The sequence below is a fragment of the Narcine bancroftii genome, chromosome 5, assembly GCF_036971445.1.
Source record: "Narcine bancroftii isolate sNarBan1 chromosome 5, sNarBan1.hap1, whole genome shotgun sequence".
Taxonomy (NCBI): domain Eukaryota; kingdom Metazoa; phylum Chordata; class Chondrichthyes; order Torpediniformes; family Narcinidae; genus Narcine; species Narcine bancroftii.
The window spans coordinates 240376413-240402078 of NC_091473.1; the positions used below are offsets into that span (position 1 = coordinate 240376413).

Sequence of the window (25666 nt, forward strand, 5' to 3'; positions counted from 1 at the left end):
TTGGTGATGTATCTTCACCTTTGCTACATAAAGGCACTGTTTGACCTGCTGAGTTTCTCCAGCATTTGTGTGTTTTTTTTTTCAAAATACTCAATCAAGTCAGTTGAACGTGATCCTCCTTTAACAAGCTGATGCTGGCATTCTCCTATCCATCCAAACATGTGCAAATGACTGCCAATTCTATCACAGATTATTATTTCTGGAGCTTTTCTACCACCAGAGCTTAACTTCCCAGTTTGTAGTTTTACTCAGAACTTCACTTTGAACAAGAGTGACAGCGAAGGAGCTTACAGAGGGATCTGGAGCATCTAGAAAAATGGCAGATGGAATTTAATGCAGACAAGTGTGAGGTGTTGCATTTTGGAAGAACAAACCAAGAAAGGACATATACAATGCACTGAGGTCTGCAGTAGCACAGAGAGAGCTGGGAATTCAGATACATAATTCCCTGAAAGTGATGTCACAGGTAGCTAGGGTTGTAAAGAGAGCCTTTGGCATATTGGTCTTCATAAATTAAAGGATTGAATATATGTTAAGGTAAAATTATATAAGACATTATTGAGGCCAAATATGTAGTATTGTTTTCAGTTTTAGTTACAGGAAAGATATCAATAAGATAGAAAGAATGCAAGAAAATATTTACTAGGATGTTGCCCGGACTTCTGGAACTGAGTTACAGGGAAAGGTTATACAGGTTAGGACTTTATTCGCTGGAGCATAGAAGAATGAGGGGAGATTTGATAGAGGTATTTAAAATTATGAGGGGGATAGACAGAGTAAATGTAGGTAGGCTCTTTTCATTGAGGGTAGGTGAGATACAAAACAGAGGACATGGGTTAAGAGTGAAAGGGGAAAAGTTTAAGAGGAACATAAGGCCACACAGAGAGCGGTGGGTGAGTGGGAAAAGTTGTTGGCTAAGGTGGTGAATGTGGGCTCAAATTTAACATTTAAGAAGAATTTGAACAAATACATGGATAGGAGAGATATGCAGGTCTGTGGACTGGGTGCAGGTCAGTGGGACTAGGCAAAAAAAGAAATGGTTCGGCACAGACTAGAAGGGCCAAGGGGGGCCGTTTCTGTCCTAAAGTGTTCTTTGTAACAATGAGCAATTTTCCTAACCTCAGGCTCTGCAGATCTTGGACATTTATGGCCATAATCTCTTCAGTTTCTCATCACCTCTTTCAGCAATGTTGAATGTATCCCATCTGGACATGATTTTTATTCAGTAAACACAGCTAACCAGTTCTATTGCCTTCTCTATCAACTTTTAGCTTTGCCAGAATCTCAGTTACTTCCTCCTTCGCTGAAACATCACATTTCCTTTCTTGTGAAGTCCAAATTAAAACATTTCTTTAATACCTCAGCCTCACCTTCTGCCTTCATGAATAAATATCCTGTTCTGCTCTACTTTTCCTCTTTAAATCTTTTTCTTCTCCTGTTTATTTGTCCACAGAATATTTTTAGATTCCCTTTTATCTTTGCTGCCAGTCTTTTCTCCTGCTGTCTCTTTGCTTTTTTTTTACTTAACCCTTTACATAAATCACTTTGCCTTTCTCCTCACTGGCAGACAGCGAAAAAATGTTAGACATAACAACATGTAACGCTGCTCCTTCATCAGCAATTTAATGCTGTTTATCAGTGAAAATGCACTCAAGTTTTAATCAAGCACAAACTTGCGTCATGGGTACAGAGAATTGTATCAACATTTCATAATAAGTGGTGCATGTCACTGGTCACCGATGGAATAAGAGGCAGAATACAAAATGAAGAACCAAAGTGGAATGATGGACAGGGTACATCAACCTATAAAGAGACAAAGAAAATGGAATAATGCACTAAAAAAAGATGTATTGCCTTTCCCACCCAAATGCCTTTTCACCACATCTTACAACAGACACAAAGATGCTTACACAGAGACATTGGATAAAACTTTGATGAAATTGTAGGTGGCAAATAAGTTTGTTTAAAGAGAATAAAATCTGAAATACAGCTATTATTAAACAGTATTTATTTATTTTTATATACGTCCCGCTTGTGTGCATGTGTGTAATGTCTGGTTGTGTGTTTACCAGTCGGTTGATAAATAAGTTTGAACTTGAACTTCAAAATATAGCAGGGCATAGATTAGCTTGAAAGTTGGATGGAGTACTGACAGATAGAATTTAATGCAAACAAGTATCAGTTAATGCACTTTGGGAAGACAAATTCTGTGAGGATATTGGAGTAAATTGCAGGGACCTTAGGAGTGCTGATGCACAGGGGTGCAAGTCCACAGTTTCCTGGAAGTGTTGACACAGGTGGCTATCAGAGTGAAAAAGGCTATTAGCATGCTTGCCTATATTGGGTGTGCATTTACAAGAGTTGAAATGTCATTTTGCTGTTGTACACAGCATTAGTTAGACTGCACTTGGAGAATGATGCACAATTTTGGTCGCGATACTACAGGAAAGACATGACAGCAGTGGATACTGTGCAGAAGAGATTCACCAGGATATTGCCTGGGATGGAGAGCTGTCATTATAAGGAGAAATTGGTTAGATTGGGTTTATTATCACTGGTACATTGGAGGTTGAAGGATGCCCTTACAGAGGTTTACAAAATTAAGAGGGGTAGATATAGGCTAGATAGTCAGAATCTTTTTTTCCCCAGGCAGGGTATCTAAAACTACAGGGCATAGGTTGAAGGTGAGGAGGGAGATATTCAAATGAGATCTAATGGCTAGGTATTTCACACAAAGGGCGATGTTATTTGGAATGGACTGCTAGATGGGGTAGTGGAGGCAAAAACATTTGTTCTACGACAAAGATCAACAGCAATAGAAATTCACCCAGACAAAGGAATCTTCAAAACAATAGATTTTTATTGTTAACTATTAACAATATAATATCTTACTTAACTCTGAACTTAAATGTTTGTGTATGTGTGCGCGCGCGCGTGCGTGTGTGGGGGTCAGATCCCAAAACATTAAGCGATTCTCAAGAGATGATTCAAATTCAAAGTTCAGATTTAACCATCATGTGTTGAAACTTAGAACCTTAAATTGATATTCAGAAGTAATTATGAAGAATTTTGAGACACCTCGTGATCAGACTTCTCAAAACTCAATTTTTGTCAAGTTGCTTTCAAAGAAATGTTTCTTCATACAAATGATTTCACAATTCCCCTCTCTTGCGTACAGGTTACGAAACTTGTGATTTCTGTGATGCTTTCACAAACCCAGGCAAGGGCTAAGCAAAATAACTATTAAAATGGTTATTATCCAACTGCAAGAATGATCTTGTTTTCTTTTACCCAAATATGGGTTAGTCAACAGTAACCATTACAATAGCCACAGCAGCACTGCTTTCTCTCTCTGGAACAAGAGAAACAAGTGGCCATCCTTTCCGGAGCCACTTTAATTCTGTGTCCCTCTCACAGAATGTCACTGCAGTTCTGGCTTCAGATAATTCTGGTTCATGATACTAAAAAATGCTGCTTCTAGTGTCTTTAATTACGTGACTGTTTTGTTTCACTACTGGGTTTTTTCCCAAAAAGATGAGTCAACAAGCAGATGGTCTTTGTGTTTGATGGATCCTTCTCTAAGCAAACACTCCATTGTCTCATGATTTCAATTGAATAATAACTGGTTTTATGGCTTTTAGCTGAACAATAAACAAGCTACTTCAGCTCTCCTTGACGAACCCTTGGCATCTCTTTCAAATGGTGTTATGTGTGTGTTTTTCCTGTTCAACCCACAAAGTAACCCGACTAAAAAAAAGAATATAAAAAAAGATGAATAATAACACAAGTCTGTAATATTTGAGACATTTACAAGCCATTTGAGAAAGTTCTATGATAGGAAGAGAACAGAGGGAGATTAACTTAATGCAGGGAAATGAGACGATAGGGATTATGGTTGGCAGGGACAAGGTGGCTGAAAAGGCCTGTTTCTGCATTGTCCATTCCCCCATGATTTCTGTAATTCCATCGACCCCCCCCCCCCCCCCCCCCACAGCACCCTCTCTGCAGTGATCTTTCCGGCTTCATCTCAGCACCTTCTCACAGAGTGTAGCAGCCCATGGAGAGAATCTTTATGCAAATGATTCAGTGCCGAGAAGCTTCTTTTCAGGAAGCTCATTACTCCATATTTCCCATCCCATTTTACCTCCCACTTCTGCAATACAACAGCTCTATATCAGGTATCTGTTCCTTTCAGAATTTATGTCATTATAGAATTCAATTTTAAATACACGTTTAAACTTGACCTGGTCAAGGATTCTATTATTCATGTTATTCCAAGATAATTTATCCCAGATAAGCCTTAAGTAGAATTTTGAATATATTGAAAATAATGAACAGGATTTTAAAAATTCTATACCCTAATCGAACAATTCACAATGCATTGTACGTCAAGAGCAAAGATTAAATATTATGATAAAGATTGTAGTTTCCAAAGAGAGTTGAAGACTTGCAATATCCACTGCAATGCAGATTTTATCATTTCTAATAAATTATTTGTGTGAATATTTTAACATGTACGATGTAGTGAACAAAGTCAAAGTTGTCAGTGTGAGTCAGTTTAAATGATTTTACTGGAACTCTCACGTGAGTTTATAAGCATCGCCAGAAGCAGTACCTCTCTCGGACACGACACGACGTCCTGCACCAGTGCCCTCATTGCTAATTGGATAGCTCATTTCAGGCTTTCAACGGACATAACTCCGGACTTCAGGGGGGCACAGTTCACCTCGACATTATGGTCAGCGCTATCCCAGCTCCTTGGCACCCAATTACATTGCCCCACCACCTGCCATCCGCAGTTCAATGGCCTCGTCGAGAGGTTCACTGCCAACAGAACATTGTCCTGATAGCTCAACTCAATGGCTCCAACTGGACTGACGAATTTCCCTGGGAATCCTCACAGCGCCAAAAGAAGATCTGGCTTTGTCTTCCACCCAGCTCGTGTATGGAGCCCCGCTTATGGTCCCAGGTCAATTTGTACCACCGGCCCAAGGACAGGAAGAAGAACCGCCCACAGCTCTCCTGACGTGGCTTCGGGAGAAAGTTGGCACCCTTGTGCCTGTCCCAACCTCACGCCATTGTCTGACTGCCTCCCTGGTCCCAAGGGAGCTTAAGGACTGCCATACATGTTTGTGCACTGGGGGACACATCGAACTCTACTTCAGTAGCCTTACAAAGTGCTCTGACACAATGAAATGACGTGTGTACAGGATATTGGAGGCAGGGAAGAAGCATTCACCATTGACCGCCTCAAGCCGGCACTCATCGACCTGGAGCAGCAGGTGCCGGTAGCATGCCCATAGTGGAGAGGTTGCCTGCCTAAATGAAAGAAATTTATACAACAAATGGATTCATCATCACCTGATATCGGTTCTGGGGGGTGGGGTGGGGTCGGGTCATGTAGTGGGCTGCACCGATCTGCAACCCAACCAGGTCTTGGAGCTGCAGGCTTGTGCGGGGCTGAGAGCCTCCAGACTCTAGGAGCATTATCAGTCCTCCAGGCTGACATCACAATGGTCTTGGGGCCAGCAAAGTATCATGGGGGTTGTGCTTATAAGCTCACATGGGAGTTCCAGTAAAATCAGTTAAACCGACTCACACCGACTACTGTGTTTTTGTTCGCTGCAACTACTTAGTTTCTGTAACTTTCCAGATTAGTGATATTGGCCATGAGGGGATAGGAAATACATTTGCGATATAATTAGTCACAGAAAGATGGCAACATTTAGTAGGAAGTAAATTTGATTTCTTTTTCCAATTTTATCTGTTTATTAAATTCAATGAAATGCTGAAATGACATAGTGTATTAACATACAAGAAGAGCAGCCTGCTCCATTGGGAAGACCATCCATGGCTTCTTGGTTCTCCAGAAAGCACTGGAGAGAAGGCAACAGTAGGATAGTGATCTTGAATAATTGTGCGAGTTTGGTATCCAAATAGGAACAACATTCTGAAGAAATTATTGCTCGTAATATGTTTGATGCAAGCAAGTTTAGAATCAAATACTTGCCAGTGTCGGATCCATGCAGCCAATAAAGGTGCTTTAATTACACGCACAATGGATTGTATTTGGAAAAATGTTCTAAAATTGAGAGATCAAGTCTTTAGCACATTGCATCATTAGATCCTCCATAACTTGTTAGATTTACATGCAGGTTCATGGTGATATCAATGCTTGTGGTTTTGTAAGATAGATAGGAAAATAGAGTTGAGTGAAATATATATTTGTCAAGGTCATGGCTATTATTTGCAACCATGCCTTTGCATTTGGTTTGATTGATTTCAATTGAGCCAAGTGTGTGGGAAGTGAGTAAAACTGACAGCTAATACTTGAACCAAGAGTGAAGTTATGTCCCAAGGTACTGAGTGTTTTGACAGATGCTGTATGCACAAAGCCAAAAGCTTTGTCATCACAATATAAGCATGAACAGATATGGGGCACCCATAAACAGAGAACCATTTTTACTGATTGACAGGTTGATTATTGAAGCAGAAGATTCAAGAATTAGGGCCACGGTTTAAAGATAAGAACTCAGCCATGTTGGTACAAAAATGAGGAAAAAATTTATCCTCTTGTAACTGTTAAGGAAGAGAGAAGGAACTGTGCAAATATATTCAGAGGATAGTATCATGAAACTGTTATGGTAAAACTGCTGGCAATATGGGCAAGTTACAAGATAGAAGGAACAAAGGTAGTGCACAACTTGAAGAGGGCAATGACTGTAAATCTGCAATGCAGTCATCAACATCTATTGTGGGGACAATCCAATGTAGGGTCAGCAAATTTAAATTGATATTCCAGAGCAACAAATATGTATGCCTTTATGATCAATTTTCCACACAAAAGATTGCTCTACCCTGCAATAGAAAAAAAAAAGCTGGAAATACTCAGCAGTTCGGACAGCTTCTATGAAGGGAGAGGTTGGAGTTGATGTTTATTGTCAATCTAATTTCATCAGAACTGAAAAATGTTTCAAGTTCAACAGTTTATGTTGCAAAGAATGAGAGGGGAGGGGGAGAAAAAAGCAAACTGGATAAGCGCTTGATTGAGTGATGATTGAGAGAGACTATGTAATAAAATGATGATGGAATCAATTGAGAGTGGATGTAAAAGACATGACTGAAGGATGTCCAAGCAGGATGAGAAGAATGAATACCAGAAGATGATGATATACAAAAATTGAGATGCAAAAATGTGATCTGAAATTATTAAAACCATTGTTGATTATAGAAGGCTGTTGGAAGCTGAGGTGCTATTCCTCAACCTTATGTTGAGTTTTTCTTTAATTTAGTGATACAGCACTGTAACAATGTAACAGTTCCTTCTGTCCCATGAGCTCGTGCTCCTCCAAACATACCCATGTGACCAATTAACCTAAACCCGAACGTCTTTGGAATGTGGGAGGTAACCCACGCGGACACAGGGAGCATGTACAAACTCCTTTACAAGCAGCGTCATGTCGCTAGTGCAGTAATTGAGCCAACCACAGTAACTGACAATTTCTTGGAACTTTGCAGGAGGCCAAAGAGGGAAAGTTCCATGTGGGAGAGGAGTGGAAAATTACATTGACAGGCAATCAGGTTCACACTTTAAGTCTGCAGTGTCTTAGCATCTGAACACCTCACTTGTTAACTGGAAAAAGGGACTGAAAGACGTGTTCAAGTTGCAGTCGGCGTTGACCTTAATCCTTGTGTTTGGATTACAAGCAATAATTTCTTCAGAATGTTGTTCCTATTTGGATACCAAACTCGCACAATTATTCAAGATCGCTATCCTAATTTCTGAGATCTAAAATTCCTTTAAGCTAATTGCTGTCAAGAATCAATTCACAGAAAACCCCATCAACAATGATCTCATCATCTAAGCAGAAGCTCCAATCAGATTTAATAATTCTCATGGACAGTACAATTTAATGTTGCATGTTAAGTGCTTTACATGGCACAAAATAAAGTTTGAAACATACATCATAAGTTTTGATAGAAACAATAATAAAACATATTCAAATATTTTAAATATCACTGATATCAAAAATACTTAACAGAATATTGGCATATATTTAAAAAAAATGAAAGGAAGGACTGAAAGGTTCTTATGCAGTAATGATGGCATAGAATGCAACTGAAAATTAAATTATTCCATGTTGCCGCCATCTCATATCAATTTTCTTGAGACCTCTGGATATTACACGGCAGGCAATTGCAAATCAATCAATGTGTTGTGCAGGAACAGAGGATCACTAATGGAGACCTCTAGCTTTTACATTTAACTCCATGTATCTGTAGCCCAGAGGACAGTGCAACAATGACAAACTCTGAGATATTACTGTCGATTCAATCACAAAAATCCAGGCTGGTAGTACTGTAGGTATTTTTTACTCTGCATTCATTGAACATGTGTCCCGTCAAGTCTACTTAGCAGTGAGATAACTAATCTGTTTTTGAAAGTATTATATAAGCTGAAATCTCATCTAGACCAATAATAATTCCCAGTTCTTCTGAACAAATATCTTTATGTTACACTTGAGCAACTACAATCAGTCAAGTAGATAATTGTTTGCACATGTAAAAATGAAAAATAACAAAAATCCATGTTCAGGAAATATATTTGAAATAAAACTTTGTCTCTTCATTTAATCTTCCAGAACACAGATAAATTTTACAGTGGCTATTGATTTTACAGCTTCTAATGGTAAGTCCTTAACAATCTTAACATTAACCTTAACATTAGTTTCAAGTTAATTATAGAGAACGATAGATCTGGGCCTTGGGTTGAGATTCTAAATTGGAGAAAGGCTCATTTTGAGGAAATGAGAAAGGATCTAGAATGCGCCGATTGGGATAAGTTGTTTTCTGGCAAGGATGTATGAGGTAAGTGGAGGACCTTCAACAATGAAACATTGAAAGTACAGATTTGAATGTTCCTGTCAGGAAGCCAAGGTTCGCTGGCACAGGGAAGCTTGGTTTTTGAGGAATATTGGGGATCTGGTTCTGAAGAAAAGACAGGTGGATAGCAGGTATAGGTGACATGGAGCAAATAAGGTACTTGAGGTCTATTAAAAAAATGCAAGAAATCCTAAAGAAAGAAATAAGGAAGGCTAAAGGAAGACAGGAGGTTGCTTTGGCAGATAATGTGAAGGTAAATCCTCAGGGTTTCTACAGGTATATTAAGAACAAAAAGATATTAAGGGAGAAAATTGGTTCTCTTGAAGATCAGAGTGGTTGGCTTTGTAGGTAGCTAAAAGAGATGGGGGAAGAACTTAAATGTTTTTTTTTCATCGGTGTTCACTCAGAAAATGGGTGCAGAGTCGTGGGAAGTAAGGAAAACAAGCATTGAGGTAATGGAACCTATATAGACTGAAGAGGAGGAGGAGGTGTTTGCTGTCTTAAAGCAAATAAGGGAGGATATACCCAAAGGCCTGACAAGATATTCCCTCTGACTTTGAGGGAGGCTAGTGTAGAAATTGCTGGAGCTCTTGCAGAAATATTTAAAATGTTCTTTGCCATGCATGTGGTGCCAGAGGTTTGGAGGGTTCTGTTGTTTGACAAAAGCTCCAAAGTAACCCTGGAAATTATAGGCCAGTGAGCCTGAGATTAGTAGTAGGTAAATTATTGGGAGATGTTTTAAGAGATCGGATATACAATTATTTGGATAGTTATGAACTGATTAGGAATGGTCAACATGGCTTTGTGCGTGGTAAGTCAAGTTTAACTAATCTTACAGAGTTTTTCGAGGAGGTTACCAGGAAAGTTCATGAAGGGACAGCTATGAATGCTGTCTACATGGATTTTAGTAAGTACTTTGATGAGGTCCCACATGAGAGGTTAATCAGGAAGGTTCATACACTAAGTATTCATGGTAAAGTAATGAACTGGATTCGACAATAGCTGAACGGGAGAAGTCAGAATGTACTGGTGGATGATTGCTTCTCAGACTGGAGGCTGTGACTAGTGCAGTACCTCAGGGATCGGTGCTGGGACCATTGTTTGTCATTTATAGCAATTATCTGGATGATAATGTGGAAATTGGATCAGCATTTGCAAGTGACACAAAGATTGGAGGCGTTTTGGATAGCAAAGAAGGTTTTCAAAGCTTGTAGAGGGATCTGGGCCAGCTGGAGAAATGGGGTAAAAATGGAAGATGGAATTTAATGCAGACCAGTGTAAAGTGTTGCATTTTGGGAGAACAAACCAAGAAAGGACATACACAGTAAATGGTAGGGCACTGAGGAGTGTGGTAGAACAGAGGGATCTGGGAATACAGATAGATAATTCCCTGAAAGTGGCATCACAGGTGGATAGGGTTGTAAAGAAAGTTTTTGGAATATTGGCCTTCATAAATCAAAGTATTGCGTATAGGAGTTTGGATGTCATGTTAAAGTTTATAGGACATTAGTGAGGCCAAATTTGGTCATCTAACAGGAAAGATATCAATAAGATATAAAGGGTGTAGAGAAGATTTACTAGGATGTTGCCCGTACTTCAGGAATCGCGATACAGGGAGAGGTTAAACAGGATAGGACTTTATTCCTTGGTGTGTAGAAGAATGAGGAAAGATTTGATAGAGTAAATGTAGGTAGGCTTTTCTCACTGAGGGTAGGTGGGATCCAAACTCTGAGGAGATGGGTTAAGAGTGAAAGGGGAAAAGTTTAGGGGAACTTCTTCACACAAAGAGTGATGGGAGTATGGAACAAGCTGCTAGCTGAGGTGGTGAATGTGGGCTCAATTTTAACATTTTATTTGAACATGTACATGGATGGGAGAGGTATGGAGGCCTATGGACTGGATGCAGGTGAGTGGGACTAGGCAAAAAAATATGGTTTGGCACAGACTACAAGGGGCAAAGTGACCTGTTTCTGTGCTGTAGTGTTCTATGGTTCTATCTACTAAATCTCCACTACGGAGTGAATTTATGGTATTAGTTAATGATTGATAGCTTTGTCAAACATTGATTACTTGGATAATAAACCACCCTAAATATTCCATCAAACATTACGCTTTCAAAAAAGAATCAATGCATTTGCTCCTTTCATACTGATTCCATAACCATTTGTAATAGTTGTTTAAATTCTGCTTCTACTGATGTAAATATTCACAAAAGTAAAATGAATGATTGATGCCGATGTTTTAAGAGAGAGGATGAATTGATAGAAAGTGAAGATGCTTTCCTGATCCCCAAAAAAATATTACAAGCATTTATGAAAACATTTAAAACTAAACACAAATAATAGCATTACTTCGATAATCAGTAGTTGATCAGTTGCCTATAGTTTCATTATGCTCCTATCGTGCATTATTGCATTAATTTTTCAAAGGTACTAGGTTTACTTGAGCCTGAATGGGTGTGTCAATAAAAAAATTAAGGCGAAGCAAGTGTGGCCCTCATGCATATTCCAGCAGCTAATAACATCCTAGTTGATTTGACACTGGCAATAAACACTTTCTTGCCTGATCCTCATAACAATTAATACCACTCTCGACCAACATTAATGAATTCAGAGATGCTAGCCCTCACTCAGAGAGGGTTCAGTTGATGTGGTGGGCAAAGAAGCCACTCAATTGAATCTTTATTAATACTCTGAACTCTTTAAGTTTACAGGTATTAAATTAACCATTATATCTCTCAATGACCTGGCACACAAATCACTGTCTTCTCAATACATTCATTCACTAAGCTCACAGCTTGGAGTCAGATCCAAGATGGACTTCCCAGGCACATTTCAGTGGGTGATTGTGTTCTCTGACTCCCTGTTCTTCTGAGATAATTCTTCACTGGTTTTTGCTGCTAACACTTAGGAGCTGGAGCTCCTGAAACCCCATCTGAGCCAGTCAGTGACCCTGACCATCTTCCCTGTGGATCTCATGATCATTTCACCTAAGTCTCCAGTTCGCTCTTATTATCTCCATAACAACCTTCTGTTTAGGCCTTGGGTATCGTGGGAGATCCTTCCATTTCTTATCTCACAAATACCTGAATGGATGCTGTCTTGCTGTCTTCAATTTATTGGGCCTCTTGAATCCCAAGCAAATGTCAGGCATCTCCCCCATGAGAATATTGAAGCTGACAGTCCATTACTGTGCAACTCTGTTGTCTTATTTTGTGAAGGCATGCATCGGTCTGGTATACACAAATAGTTCTCAAAACAGCTCCCAATTCACAATTCCATGATATTCTTCATTATGAAAAACACTCCCCAAGTTAAGCAGTTATCATTCTCAGAACATTCCCGAGAAATCAGAATTAAAATTTATTGTCATGAACATATCACAAAAAAATCAGCATTATGGGTGCAAATATTACAATAAATGAAATAAAGTAGTGCAAAAGATGAGAAAGTGAGGTAGTGTCTGTGGTTCACTGTTCATTCAGAAATCTGATGGCACCTCCATACCAGACAATGTTAGAAGGCTCTCCACAGTCCACCTGTAGAAATTTGCAAGAGTCTTTGGTGACATCGCAAATCTCCTTAAACTCCTCATCGACACGGAGCCCTCAGGACAGATCTTAAGGGATTTGAAGTTCTTAACCCTTTCCACTGCTGACCCCTCGATGATGACTGGTTTGTGTTCTCCTGATTTCCCCTTCCTGAAGTTCACAATCAGCTCTTTACTTTTCCTAACATTGAATGCAATGTTGTTATTATTGACACTACTCAATGACCTATGATCTATCTCATGGTCCATGATCTGTCCTCATGTGGTTTATTCAAAATGAAACACTGTCCAGTTTTCTGTTCTGAGATGCTTATTTTTAACTCTTTGAATGCCACCCCTTCCAATAACAACTTATTGCTCATGGTAAAATTGGTTCCATCATGCTTTGCAGAGGCTAGATCTCCTCAACTTTCTGGGTCAGAGAACTTCAAAGGTACACATCGGTGAGAAGAATTTCCTCTTCAACGCTGAAATAAATAGATGATCCTTTATTCCAAAACAATTCTTCCAATTTGTTCTTCTGGCCCATGAGCCCATGTCACCCAAATATACCAATTAACCCACACTTTTTTTGAGGATGGGAGGGAAGCGGAGCACCTGGGGGAGAACCCATGCAGGTCATGGGGAGAATGCTGGATTCGAACCTGGCTCGCTGGTGCTGTAGTAGCGCTGCATTAACCACTACAGTAACTCTATTGCAGAACAAATTCTAGTGTGTCCAATGAGGGAAAATATCCTCTCAATATCTATCTTGTCAAACTCTCTCTTAGTCTTTTACATACCTCTGATTCTCCTCAATTCCAACTCAGTCAGAAATAAATCAATGTAATTTAATGCAATAAAAGGACTAGAGGTGAGGAAGTTTACACCATTGGCTGGTAATTGGAAGACACCCTAGGAAATCCCCAACAATTATTCTTTATTTAAATTGAAATGATTACTCATTATTCTTGAGTAAAGATTGTTGTCAGGAGATTGGTGGGAGAAAACCTTTCTGATATCAGACTACTATAATACGTTTTAACTCCTTTGTGCCAATTGTACTACATTACCTGAAAGCACTGATTTTTGTGTGTCAAAAGTGGCACTTATATTCAAATAAAACCTTTTTAAATTCAGGCATACAACATGGTAACAGGCCCTTCTGGAGCACCTGGAGGAAAAACACACAGACACGGGGAGAGCATATAAACTCTTTGCAGACAGCGCCTTATTCGAATCCGGGTCGCTGGCACTGTAATAGGCGTTGTGCTAACCGCGACGCTGACCGTGCCACCCTCGGAAGAAATGCACAGTAGTGCCTCTGACTTAGAGAATCTGAGTGTGGATCTCATTAGTGAACCTTCCTTCAGTGTTGCAAGGTTCAGAGCAGATTTGTCATCGCACAAAACTCCAAAATTTTGTGAATCAGGCAAGATGAAGTGTGGCACCCTCGCAATATAGAACTTTGGTCACAGGAAAGTGTGTTTCATTAAGAGTTGCATGTTTCATTTAGCAGTTACAAAATTCAATATACCTTTGTGGATTTAATTAAATAAAAACTTTGGACAACCACAAAAACTTTGGTCATCTGTACCATCAAGTAGGAATCTTATACCTTGTTATTCTTCTTTCCTTCATCAGGGAACCCCTCTCAGTCCACATCATTGCACTACATGAACCCTTACCAGATGAATGCTTATGCAATGGCTCTGAAAGCAGTCGGTGAAATCATTCAGGACTATGACAGCGACAAGATGTTCCCAGCTTTGGGATTTGGTGCGAAGCTACCCCCTGATGGAAGAGTTTCACATGAGTTTGCCTTGGTAAAATATTTTGGATATGCTCTTTAAGTTATGTGAGTTGCTACGTATGAAATGGGAGTGCAAAGAAGTGCGAAGCAGGGCAGAGCGTTAATAGGAGGAGCAAGAAGTGGCTGCTCCAGCCTCCTGCACCATTCAGTGGGATCATAGTTGTTGAAATTTAAAATTGAAAAAAAAAAGCCCAGGTAATATTTGTGGAAGGAAAACCAGAGTAAATATTTTGCTTGTTGGATCCAGCTGCTTCCCAGCTGAACAATTCCATTCAATTCATTCCGCTCTCTTTGTTTTTCCATCCCCCTGTAGATTATTCTGTCTGACACCTGCCCATTAATTCCCCTTTCTTCCATGAGCATATATCATCCCCTTAGAGTAGACTGCGAAAGGGAACATGAGCACCCTGAGGAAACCCGTGTAGTTCTGAAGAGAACTTGCAAACTCCAAACAGACAGCACCCTGCCTCCTCCAATTTTGACTGCTGCACCACCACAACTCTTGTCTTCAGGTCTTTTGCCATAATCACCAAGGGCTTGAACGATACAGAAACATTCCAAATGGCAATGATAATGGTGACTCCTTGCAAGCAGCCGTTTCTCAGCAGGGAAACGAAGCAGGAAGATGCATTGTCCACAGACATGGGGCTAACACTATTTGAACATGCCCGCTAGAGTTTGTGTGCCGCTTGTTCAAGCAATGCAGCGGTTATTGCCTTTACCTGATCCATCCTTGCCTTTCACACATTGCAAATAGCAAGTACACTTCAAACAAACTTTATTGACTTGTAAAACACTTTTAGAAGAGTTGAAGTCTAAAGGTGCAGTATAGAAACCATGCAGAGGTTTTGGCATCCCCTCCTGCAGCTTCAGTTTCAGAAAATTTTGGGAATCCACTAGAAATGTCATATCAACCCTCCCTATCAGTCATTTATCCCCATCTAATCAAAAGTGGGTAATATAGGTGAAAACAGGAAATGCTGGAAATAATTAACATCTGGCAAGGAAGGGCTGTGCCTTAAACAGGCATTTTCTTTTATTTCTTTCTGAGATCAGTTGAATGAAAATCAGGGGAGTTTAAAGTTAAAAAAAATTCCCTCAGTTCCGACCGAGTAGCTCTTTCATTACATTGAAAGTGTTTACAAGAGTTTGAAGCTGTCTGAGGCATCAGGCGTCTGTGGATCGATCTCCAGCTTGTCGGGTTTCAGGAGTTGGTCCATGATTAGCAAGGAGAACAAAGAAATTGTGAATAAAATTGAAGCGCAGTAAATAACTCGAGAGGCTGAGACTGAGTCACTGATATTCAGAGTGGGCAAGGGCCTGATCCTGTGCCCTAAATTGGGATTTCTGGGGAAGAGTCAAGGTGGCAGAGACTTTATACAAGGTCAAAAGAGGGAGGGGCCACAGGTACAGTCACGGGATGGGATGGAGCCATGTCATCAGGAATACAGAAGCTCACCACATACATATAGAGATTTTTTTCCCCCTTTTGATTATGTTCTCCTATTCTCCTCATGTATTGTTTACCCATAATATGATTAATTAAAAAAAGATTGAAAAAGAAAAATTTTAATCCATTTCATGCTACTAAACAAAGTACAATATCATCTGTTTGCAGTACATTGCTCAATATGGCAATGTAAATTCCAAATGTAATGGGTTGGTGAATTTTGAGCTGTGGGTTGAACTGCAGCTTGAAGGCAGCTTGGAAACCCTCCCAGGACACTTCTCAGGCAGACACCGTGAGTGTCTTTGCATGGGAAAGTTATATTTTGGTGAGAGGCATGTTTTGATTGAAGTTGAACAAGAAAATCTGCAGATAATAGGGTTGAGTGCCGTGTGATATGGTTGAGAGAAGTACTGGAGAAACTCAGCATGCACCACAGCATCCTGATGAAGGGCCTCATGGATGCTGCGAGGCCTGCTGAGTTTCTCCGTCACTTTTGTGATTTGCGTGGATTTGATTGAATTGCATACTCCTTCATCTACAAACTTAGGAAAGCCAGAAAATCAACCGTTGGATACTGGGGCATTGGAGATGACCAAGCCTTTAATGCACAGAAACTTCATTTTTATTGTCCTTTTGATGCATGAATATCAGCAAATCATTTAATCTTTCTGGAAGAAGTAACAATTGAGGTTGAGAATCTCCACTGGTGAAGAATGAGTTATGGAAGATTACACCTTTTGCATCCATTGAACACAGAGAAAGAAATGGGACAGCTTTACTTGATTCCTTGAAATGCTTCAAGCCTTAGAGAAACATAAAAGCTGCAGATGCTGGAATCTACAGCAGACAAAAGGCCCTTTCATACAGTCAAAAAATCCACCCTTACGTCAAGAGACTTACCTCCATGAATGCACCCTGGCTGGCTCCAAGGCAACAGCTGCAATCCCTCTCGGGGGAAGGGTCAGCGGCAGAGCGCTGCACTGTGCCACCCTGCATGAATGTACAGATGCTGCAAGTGGCTGTCTAAGGAGAGGGCTGATGACATTGAGATGACGCCGTCAGCCCGCAACCCATCTCACTCACTCCTCTCCCTCCTTGAACCCCACAGGTCAGGGGCAGCCAGCAGGAGCCATCAGGGGGAAGCCGGTGCGGGGTGTGACAGCTCTACCAGCCTCTCCAGCACCTCACCGGGCCGCTTTGGCCTTCGGGGCCGCTCGTCAGCGACAGCGGCTCAAAATGCATCAGAGCCATGCCGGTCCTCCCTACCCATAATCCCCCATGCAGCTGGAACATTTCTGGGAAACGCAGAGTGGTTCCAGTTGCACGGGGGATTACGGTTAGGGAAAATGGATGTTGCTCTACCGCGTATTTATGACGGGCAGCACCATGGCAACGTCTCCGGACAACGCATTGAGGCACCACTCTGCATTAAAGCACCACAGGAGCAGCCAAGTTTAAAATTTTTATCCACCTCTGCAGCTGGCCTTGAAGCAAAGGCCCAGCATGAAAACCCCTAAAGAGTTGCGGAAGGAACTCAGCAGCCAGTGTCCATGGGTAGAGATGGTCAGTCGATGTTAGAGGGCTGGACCCTTTATCAAGATCCTTTATCAAAAGTGAAAGGGAGGGGAAACAAACAATTGGGTGATCATTTTGCCGAACATCTATGCTCAGTTTGTAGGACCTGGAGCCAACCATTTTAACTTCCTCAAACATTCCCACAATGATCACTGTTTTTGGCCTCAGAGTGAGGGCAAATTTGAACCTTATTTTCCTCCTAGCCAGCCTTAAACCTCACTGCATGAACATTAATTTTTCTAATTTTACATAGCCCTCTCCCTCACCCCCCCACCCCTATTTGGTTCCACTGCTTCCATCTCTTCTTCATGTACTTATCTTCTCCCCTCTCTCTAACTTTTCTTCCTGCCCCTTTCCTTGTAACCTCTGTCCTCTCCCTTTATCTGTTTCTTCACTTCACACAACTTCTGGCCCCAGCCCCTGCTTCTTTTCCCCTTGGTGTATGTCGTCCTGCTCCCTTCCCTTGAGTCAACCTGAAATGTAGACTATATCTCCCCATGAATGCTGGCTAACCTGCTGAGAGGTTCGAACCTTAATGAGCACTAAACTGAAATTGCTGCATTGCCGAGGGTCCTTCCACCTTTGGTTGAAGATGTGAGATCAAGGCTCCATTTGATGTGAATGAAAAATATTATTATCAAAAATGTTTGAAAATTGTTCAAATAATTAATATATGCATGTAAGAATATCTGACAATTATGAAAATTAACTTGAAATAAACAATCATAATCAAATAACTTAATTGTATTAACATATTTTTTACACAGGATAAGTGACACCATTCAAGTCAATGGGATTGTGTTTCTTATACTGGATATGCCTGGCAGAAAACTGAGGGGTCAGATGCAAAACGCATCTGGCTCTTTTCTTGAGTATAATAGGCTCTGCCACTGGACATTAATTCTTTCCCCTTCACTCTGTCTTGCCTCATATGACAGGCTGCTGTTCATTGACCTCATCTCGGCATTTAATACGATCGTCCCCAGAAGCTGGTAGAGAAGTTGCCAACACTGGATCCCAATGGCCCTCTCTGTAACTAGATGATTGGCCACAGTCTGTCAGGATCAGTACCAGAACTTCGAGCACCGTCTTGCCAAGCTCTGGCACACCTCAGTGCTGTGGGCCCAGCCCACTTCTGTTCATGCCACAGACCCATGACTGCATCGCCATATCCGGTGCCAACAGTGTCATTAAGGTTGCAGGTGACACAACAGTAGTTGGCCTCATCAGCTGGTTCAATGAGTCACACTACAGAGAAGAGGTGGAAAATCCCGTGGCATGATGCAAGAGTAACAACCTGAGTCTCAACATGGACAAGACAAAGGAGATGATCTTAGACTTCAGGAAGACCACCCTCCACTACACATCAATAACTCCATAGTGGAGAGAATGCAGAGCACCAAGTCCCTTAGAGCTCACTTAACAGTGACCTATCATGGACACACAACATCTCCTCACTTATCAGGAAGGCACAACAGTGATTGCACTTCTGGAGAAGACTGAACCGGCCACCATCGTGTCAACTACATGAGCTCTAAAGAGCGGCCTGGCCAGCTGCATCACAGTGTGATGCAGTTGTTGCACAGCAATGGATTGGAGGTCAGTCTGCAGGACCATAAGAGTAGTAGAGGGGAACACTGGACTCTCCCTCCCCCTCCATCAGTGATCTACCAGGATCATTGTCTGAAGAGAGCACACAAAATTAATGAGGGCCCCTTTGGCTCCATATACAGCATCTTCCAACTTTTCCCATCAGAAAAGAGATACAGGTGCATCAAGTCCAGCACCACCAGACCAAAGAACAGCTCCTTCACACATGCACTGAGGATGCTGAATGACCAAAGGAACTGCTCACTAACAATCCAAGACTCACATATTTATGAAACATTATTTATTTTTTTGTATATATAAATACTTCTCCTCTGTCTGTATTATTTGTGTGTGTGTTATGTCTGGTTGTGTGTCTGCGTGTTTTGCACCGAGGATCAGAGAACTCTGTTTTGTCGGTTGTACTTGTGCAATCAGATGTCAATAAACTGGATATGTGGAGAGTCTCGTGGTGAAGTAGGAGTTCAGATTTCTGACTTCTGTGCTTAAATGCACAGATGTGGTCAGGTGGACCAAAGGAATAGCGACAAGTAGTTGACAATTTGTCACCGAGCTACCAGTGCAACCCAGCTAATTATTTGGAAGGACATCAATGTTCTTTCAGTCCAATATTTATCCCTGAATGACAACCTCAAGCCATGCAGTAACAGCTGTTCAATATCGGCAGGAACCCTATTGTGCAGATATTCATTGTTGTGCTTCCCTCATTACATCAGGGACATTTCAAAAATATTGAATGTAGAAGCATAAGAGCAAGGTTTGCCTGTTTATCTCTCTTCTACATCTCTCTTCTACCTCGGCTGCACCATTTCATCTGATGCAAGGATCGACAAAGAGATAGACAACAGACTCGCCAAGGCAAATAGCACCTTTGGAAGACTACACAGAAGAGTCTGGAAAAACAACCAACTGAAAAACCTCACAAGATAAGCGTATACAGAGCCGTTGTCATACCCACACTCCTGTTCGGCTCCGAATCATGGGTCCTCTACCGGCATCACCTACGGCTCCTAGAACGCTTCCACCAGCGTTGTCTCCGCTCCATCCTCAACATCCATTGGTGCGCTTTCATCCCTAACGTCGAAGTACTCGAGATGGCAGAGGTCGACAGCATCGAGTCCACGCTGCTGAAGATCCAGCTGCGCTGGATGGGTCACGTCTCCAGAATGGAGGACCATCGCCTTCCCAAGATCGTGTTATATGGCGAGCTCTCCACTGACAGAGGTGCACCAAAGAAAAGGTACAAGGACTGCTTAAAGAAATCTCTTGGTGCCTGCCACATTGACCACCACCAGTGGGCTGATATTGCCTCTAACCGTGCATCTTGGCGCCTCACAGTTCGGCGGGCAGCAACCTCCTTTGAAGAAGACCGCAGAGCCCACCTCACTGACAAAAGACAAAGGAGGAAAAACCCAACACCCAACCCCAACCCACCAATTTTCCCTTGAAACTGCTGCAACCGTGCCTGCCTGTCCCGCATCGGACTTGTCAGTCACCAACGAGCCTGCAGCATACGTGGACGTACCCCTCCATAAATCTTCGTTCACGAAGCCAAGCCAAAGAAAGAAGACATCGGAGAGACTTTGTTGAGCCCTGTGTCTCTGTTCACCTCAACAGCGTGGATGTCCCAGTGGCCACCCATTTCAATTCCCTGCTGATGTCCATCCATGTGCTCATGCACTGCTAGACCGAGACCGCCGTCAAATTAGAGTAACAACACGTCATCTTCCATCTGGCACCCTCCAATCAAATGGCTTTAACGTCCACTTTTCCAGTTTCTGTTCAAACAAAATTCATTAAAAACACCTCCCCCCCCCCACCGCCATCTTCGTAATCCTGTTTCCTTTCCTTTAGTTCTCTCCCTCCCTCCCCTTTTCCCTCTGTCTCCTTTCACAAAGCCAAAATCAGTTCTCACTTCCCTCTCGCCATATTCAGTTAATGCCTTTTGCTTGTTGGTCTGGTCTCCTCCCCCTCCTGTTCTTCCCCCTTTCTCTCTCAATCTTTCTTTATTTGGATGCCTGCCTGCTTTTTGCTTATACCTTGAAAAAAGGGCTCAGGCCCAAAACGTCGATAATATTTCTTTACCTCCAATGAACACTGTGAGACCAGCTAAGTTCCTCCAGCATTTACTGTATTCCTTTTTTTTTAATCACTCCCAAGACATTCAGTGAATTCATGGTGGATACAAAGCATGGTTGGTGTCTTGATCTGGTGAAAGGTGCTATTTAAAACCAAGTTCATTCCATGAAGGTTCATGTAGTGCACTCCCCATGTGAGAAGAAGTGAAAATGTGAATGTAGTGTTACTATTATGTTTGACTGTTTATTTCCGAGCTACGTGTTTAAGATTAGCATTGGGAAAAGCCAGAGAGGAAATTACTTCTGCATTTTCTCATCTAGAGAATATAAAGAAATAAGTTCAATGAAAATTAAGGGAGAGAAAATGTGTCTATTTCCACACCTTAGAAACAAACCAATTCCCAAAAGTGAAGCTGCTATCTTACATTAAGGGAAATTTCATGGATAATTATCTGGCTTGACAAATGCACAGCAAGAATTTTCTCTGCATTTTCTGTTCAGATTAGGAATACAACTGTGGGTGCAGACCCTTGTGATTTAATTAGATATCCAGAATCTGATATTATTTTCCTAATAGCTGTTGAATATATTTCTGCATTTTCTATGACAGCTCAAAATATTCTACTGTTGAAAAATGTCAGTTTTTTAGTTGATCTTTCTCATCTTTCATGAGAAAAGTTAGACACATAAAGACCCCTGCTAGTAGGCCAACTACAGGGACCGTGCTCATTGCTCCATTAGTGAGTTTCGGAGCAATTTAATTCAAAGGCATTTCTACTTCAAACATTACAGTATTCTCAGAGAAGACAGAACCTAGAGAGGGATTTCAGAGCTGGGATCTGCCATAATCCTGGATTCATTTCAATTGTGAACTCAGTATGCCAGACAAATAATGTCCATTATTCACCTGCCCACACAGAATAACAAATGTGGGGCCCAATAAAGTCGGAATATTGCCTCTTTCCTTTTTACATAGTTTATTCAGATCATGATTGATGAGCTATACTTCCATCCACTACCTGCTTTTGATATTACAATTCACTCCTGTATTTTCAAAAGTGTTATTAATTTCTCAGCCCAGTCTATTTCTTTAGGCTTTAGTTGAGTAAAAGGCAAACTGTTGAAAAAAAAAATGCCTCCCAACGTTTGAGTTAATATTAATTCCCAAACTAACCAGGAGCATCGGAACCTGCTGAACTCCAATTAGACTGTTGCATCTCTCTGCATTATACTTACTACCTATAACTTCAACTATTGCATTGATTCTGAAACACATCAGGACTTCTGACAATGTGAAATAGTGATAAGCAAATTTAGATTCAAGTTCAAGTGTATTTATCATCCGATTGTACAAGTACAACCCAACGCAAGTGTTCTCTCCTCCTTGGTGCAACCTATTGCAAACACACATACAGACAAACAAAATATATGCACAGTACTTATAAACAAATGTTAAGGTAAATAAATAGTTTGTATGAGCAGCCATTCAGTTGTTCAGCATTCCCACTGCCCGTGGGAAAAAGCTGTTCCTCAGCCTGGTGGTGCTTGCTCTTTTAGTCTTGTATCTCTTTCCTGTCGGGAGTAGCTGAAAGATGCTGTGTGCCAGTAAATCCCAGTAAATCCCAATGAATGGGGGGTGGGGAAATAGAGGTGGAGGGAGACCCCAGTGATCTTCTCTGCTGCTCTTATGTTCCTATGGATTGACCTCTAATCTGTTGTTCTACAGCAGGGGTGGCCAACCTTCTAATTTTTAATTTTGACATGCAGCATGGTAACAGGGGTGTAGGTTGATTGGGCAGCATGGACTCATAGGGCAAAATGTCTTGTTACCGAGCTGTATTTCTAAATTAAAAATTAAAAGGTTGGCCACCCCTGCTCTACAACAACCTTACCTTCTGTGTTCCTTCACATCAAACTAGAGGTTTTGTTATCGAGAATTTATGAAATTTTGATAATCTCCTAACAAAAAGGTTGCTGGTTTGAGTGTTTTCATCGAGCTATTTTCCCAAATTCTGTTTGGTTTCCTGATGCATTTTGAATAAAAAATAAAGATAAAGCTCAAAACGTATTAATCTTCTCTTTATCATGCTTAATTGCACCTTAAGTAGCCAAAGAACCTTCAATATTAGGGGTATTTTCAAAACAAATTTCTTAATTATGTTAAAACTTAAAAGTCTGCCAACACTGTGGTTGAAGTGAAAACATGATGCTGGAGAAACTCAACTGGTCAAACAGTCTATGTAACAAAGGAAAAGATACAGAACCAACATTTCAGGCTTCAGCCCTTCATCAAGGTAGGCGTCGGTTATATATCTTTATCTTTGCTCTATAAAGTACACTGACCAGCTGAGTTTCTCCAGCATCATGTTTTTCACTTCAACCACAGTGTTTGCAGACTTTTAAGTTTTTATTTCCTCCTTAAGTTTCTTATCATGTAATATTGTGCAATGGCATATTTCACACTTTGACTCAATAATATAACTCCCCTAATAAAGTTTTTTTTTTTGAAGTGGCAATTTGATGAATGCAGAGTACTTATTTTCCAAGCTTCTGATTTTATGATGCAAATTAAACATGACACAAATGCTTTTCAGAGCTTTGAAATCAGCTTAATAGCAGAATGCCATTCAAACACAGGAGGTCAAACTCAATGACGCAGTCGTGCTAAATTTTGATTCAAAGTCGCCATTCGTTGATTTGTTTTTTTTTTCATTTATAAATGCTCAGTGGCCTTTCAAAGATGGTATTGAAAACTATTATTAAATTCTATTGAAATAGTGAGGGAACTGAAACATAGAGCAAGCTGTGCCGTAGATCTGTGGCACAAATACATGAACCTGTGGTTCAATGAGAGAGAAAAAATAATTATTTTACATGATACAAATAAAGTGCATGCCTGAATCTAAATATGTGTGCTTCTTTCAGTCTTAAATTTTGACAAGTTTCTTTTGAAAATCTGACAGAATGGCAACCCTGAAAACCCATATTGTAACGGCATTGAAGGAATTCTGGAAGCATATCACAGGAGCCTCAAGACAGTCCAGCTTTATGGACCAACGAACTTTGCACCAGTGATTAATCATGTAGCACGGTAAAATTAGCACCTCTTTATTGTGCTGGCCTTGTATTTTTTGCATCTAATTTAACAGGGGGAATTATGCAGGTATAAATAGGCTCCTGGTATTCATTTAGAAATGTCAGTATATGTTAATAAGATGCAGCTAAAAAGTTATTGCAAAATCTGTTGAAAGATTTAGCAGGACCAGTATGAAGATTACCTTTTCCTGTTAAAATTTACCAAGTAGACATGATTTCTATCATTACCATTTTGAACTGGCAGTTTTTAAACAACGTTGAAAATTGCAGTGCGTTAAACTGGAAATGTGTGATATTTAGTATCAGTTATAATTGATAAATCTGCGTTTAAATCAAGTTCTTTGTTCGTACAAGTAGTGCCCTTGGGCGCATTTTCCTTCCAAATTTGCATTTATCCGTTCGATGGTAGGTTGAATTGAAAACTGTACGAGGGCCCATTATCATCATTAATTTAAAAAAAACATAAATGATGAGAGATCTTAGTTTAAAAAAAAATGATTTGGAAGTGTGTGCAAAAATCAAACGTGACCTTATTCCGTTAAAGAAACTGTTCCTTTCATGCCTTTCCATAAACAGTTCGAATCCTTACTTGCTTGCCAGTGAGAAAGGATGTGATACCAACATTATTGTAAGGAGGGTCGGGATGGCTTCACTCAGACCTATTGCTGCATCTTGCATATATAGTAAGGCCTTTCATTTCACAGGACATTGTAGACTTCACAAATGAACTTAAAACTGGTGTTTTCTGATCCTAACATAAGACCTGCACTGATGCAGCCTGTCATTTCTGAAAGCTACCATGGCAACCTGTTTGGTTATTTCTCTCTGCTGTCTTCATTTGTTTGGGACACATCTGTTTTTTTTTAATTTTATTTTTCACACTATGAACCATATTGACCAAAATACACATAAACCTTTCCCTCTTGAATATACACAGTGTCATTTTCTCCTCTTTTTCCCCACCCCTCCCTTCCCTCCCTCCTTCCCACCCCCCTCCCCACCCACTCAAAATTCAACATATATGATATATTAAACCCATTAAACAATGTCATCACACAATGAAAATAAACAAGAAAATTGTGTCATCTACTTTTACACAAGTAGGGACCCATCTGTTTGATGTAGCTTTTCTCACTTCATTTTAATTTTCTGTACTCCTTATCAGTACAGACACCTCGCCCTCCTTTCCCCTAACCCTGCTCCTCCTATCTCTCTTTTATTTTTTCCTTGAGACTCTTCCACTATCAGCATTCACTTTCACACTTTGATTGTTTCTTCATTTGCAAGACCAGGAGCTTTCCTTTTTTAAAAAGATGTCTAAACAAAATCCTTTAAAATCAGTAGGAGTCTTGATATTGGACCGTAAATTTAATGCTATATTCTTTTTCAAAATTTCCAATCACATGATTGGCAGAGTATAAAGCTTTTTATAGATTTTTTTCATGTTTCTCAAATACAACCTTATAGCAATATTCAGCATTGGGCAACGTACATTTGGTTCCCTATCTGTCAAATTGGCCCATAAATGCAACTATTTATGCAACAAACACACAGAGAGGGGGGGGGGGGGAATGTATGAGAAATCAGGTGCAATGACAGGGAGTAGCCATGCACTTGTATTTAAAGAGATCCTTG

At 40.6% G+C, this 25666-nt stretch overlaps 1 protein-coding gene and 1 long non-coding RNA gene across 9 annotated transcripts in view; one reads left to right on the forward strand and one right to left on the reverse strand.

Annotated features, from left to right (window-relative positions):
* Window positions 1-25666, forward strand: part of LOC138765084 (copine-8-like) — a 437705-nt gene that overhangs the window by 359250 nt on the left and 52789 nt on the right. For 6 of the 8 annotated variants that reach the window (XM_069941777.1, XM_069941779.1, XM_069941780.1 and 3 more), the window contains 3 exons: window positions 8643-8689; window positions 14056-14237; window positions 23899-24026. In XM_069941777.1, the coding sequence (XP_069797878.1) occupies window positions 8643-8689; window positions 14056-14237; window positions 23899-24026 (357 nt within the window). Of the gene's footprint in view, window positions 1-5593; window positions 5736-8642; window positions 8690-14055; window positions 14238-23898; window positions 24027-25666 lie in introns of those variants that run through there. The other 2 variants (XM_069941783.1, XM_069941784.1) reach the window with 2 other exon arrangements.
* Window positions 1599-5515, reverse strand: LOC138762956 (uncharacterized). The gene is made up of 2 exons (XR_011357261.1): window positions 5362-5515; window positions 1599-1803 (listed from the first exon to the last, which is right to left on the reverse strand). It is a non-coding gene; the product is annotated as an uncharacterized lncRNA (long non-coding RNA).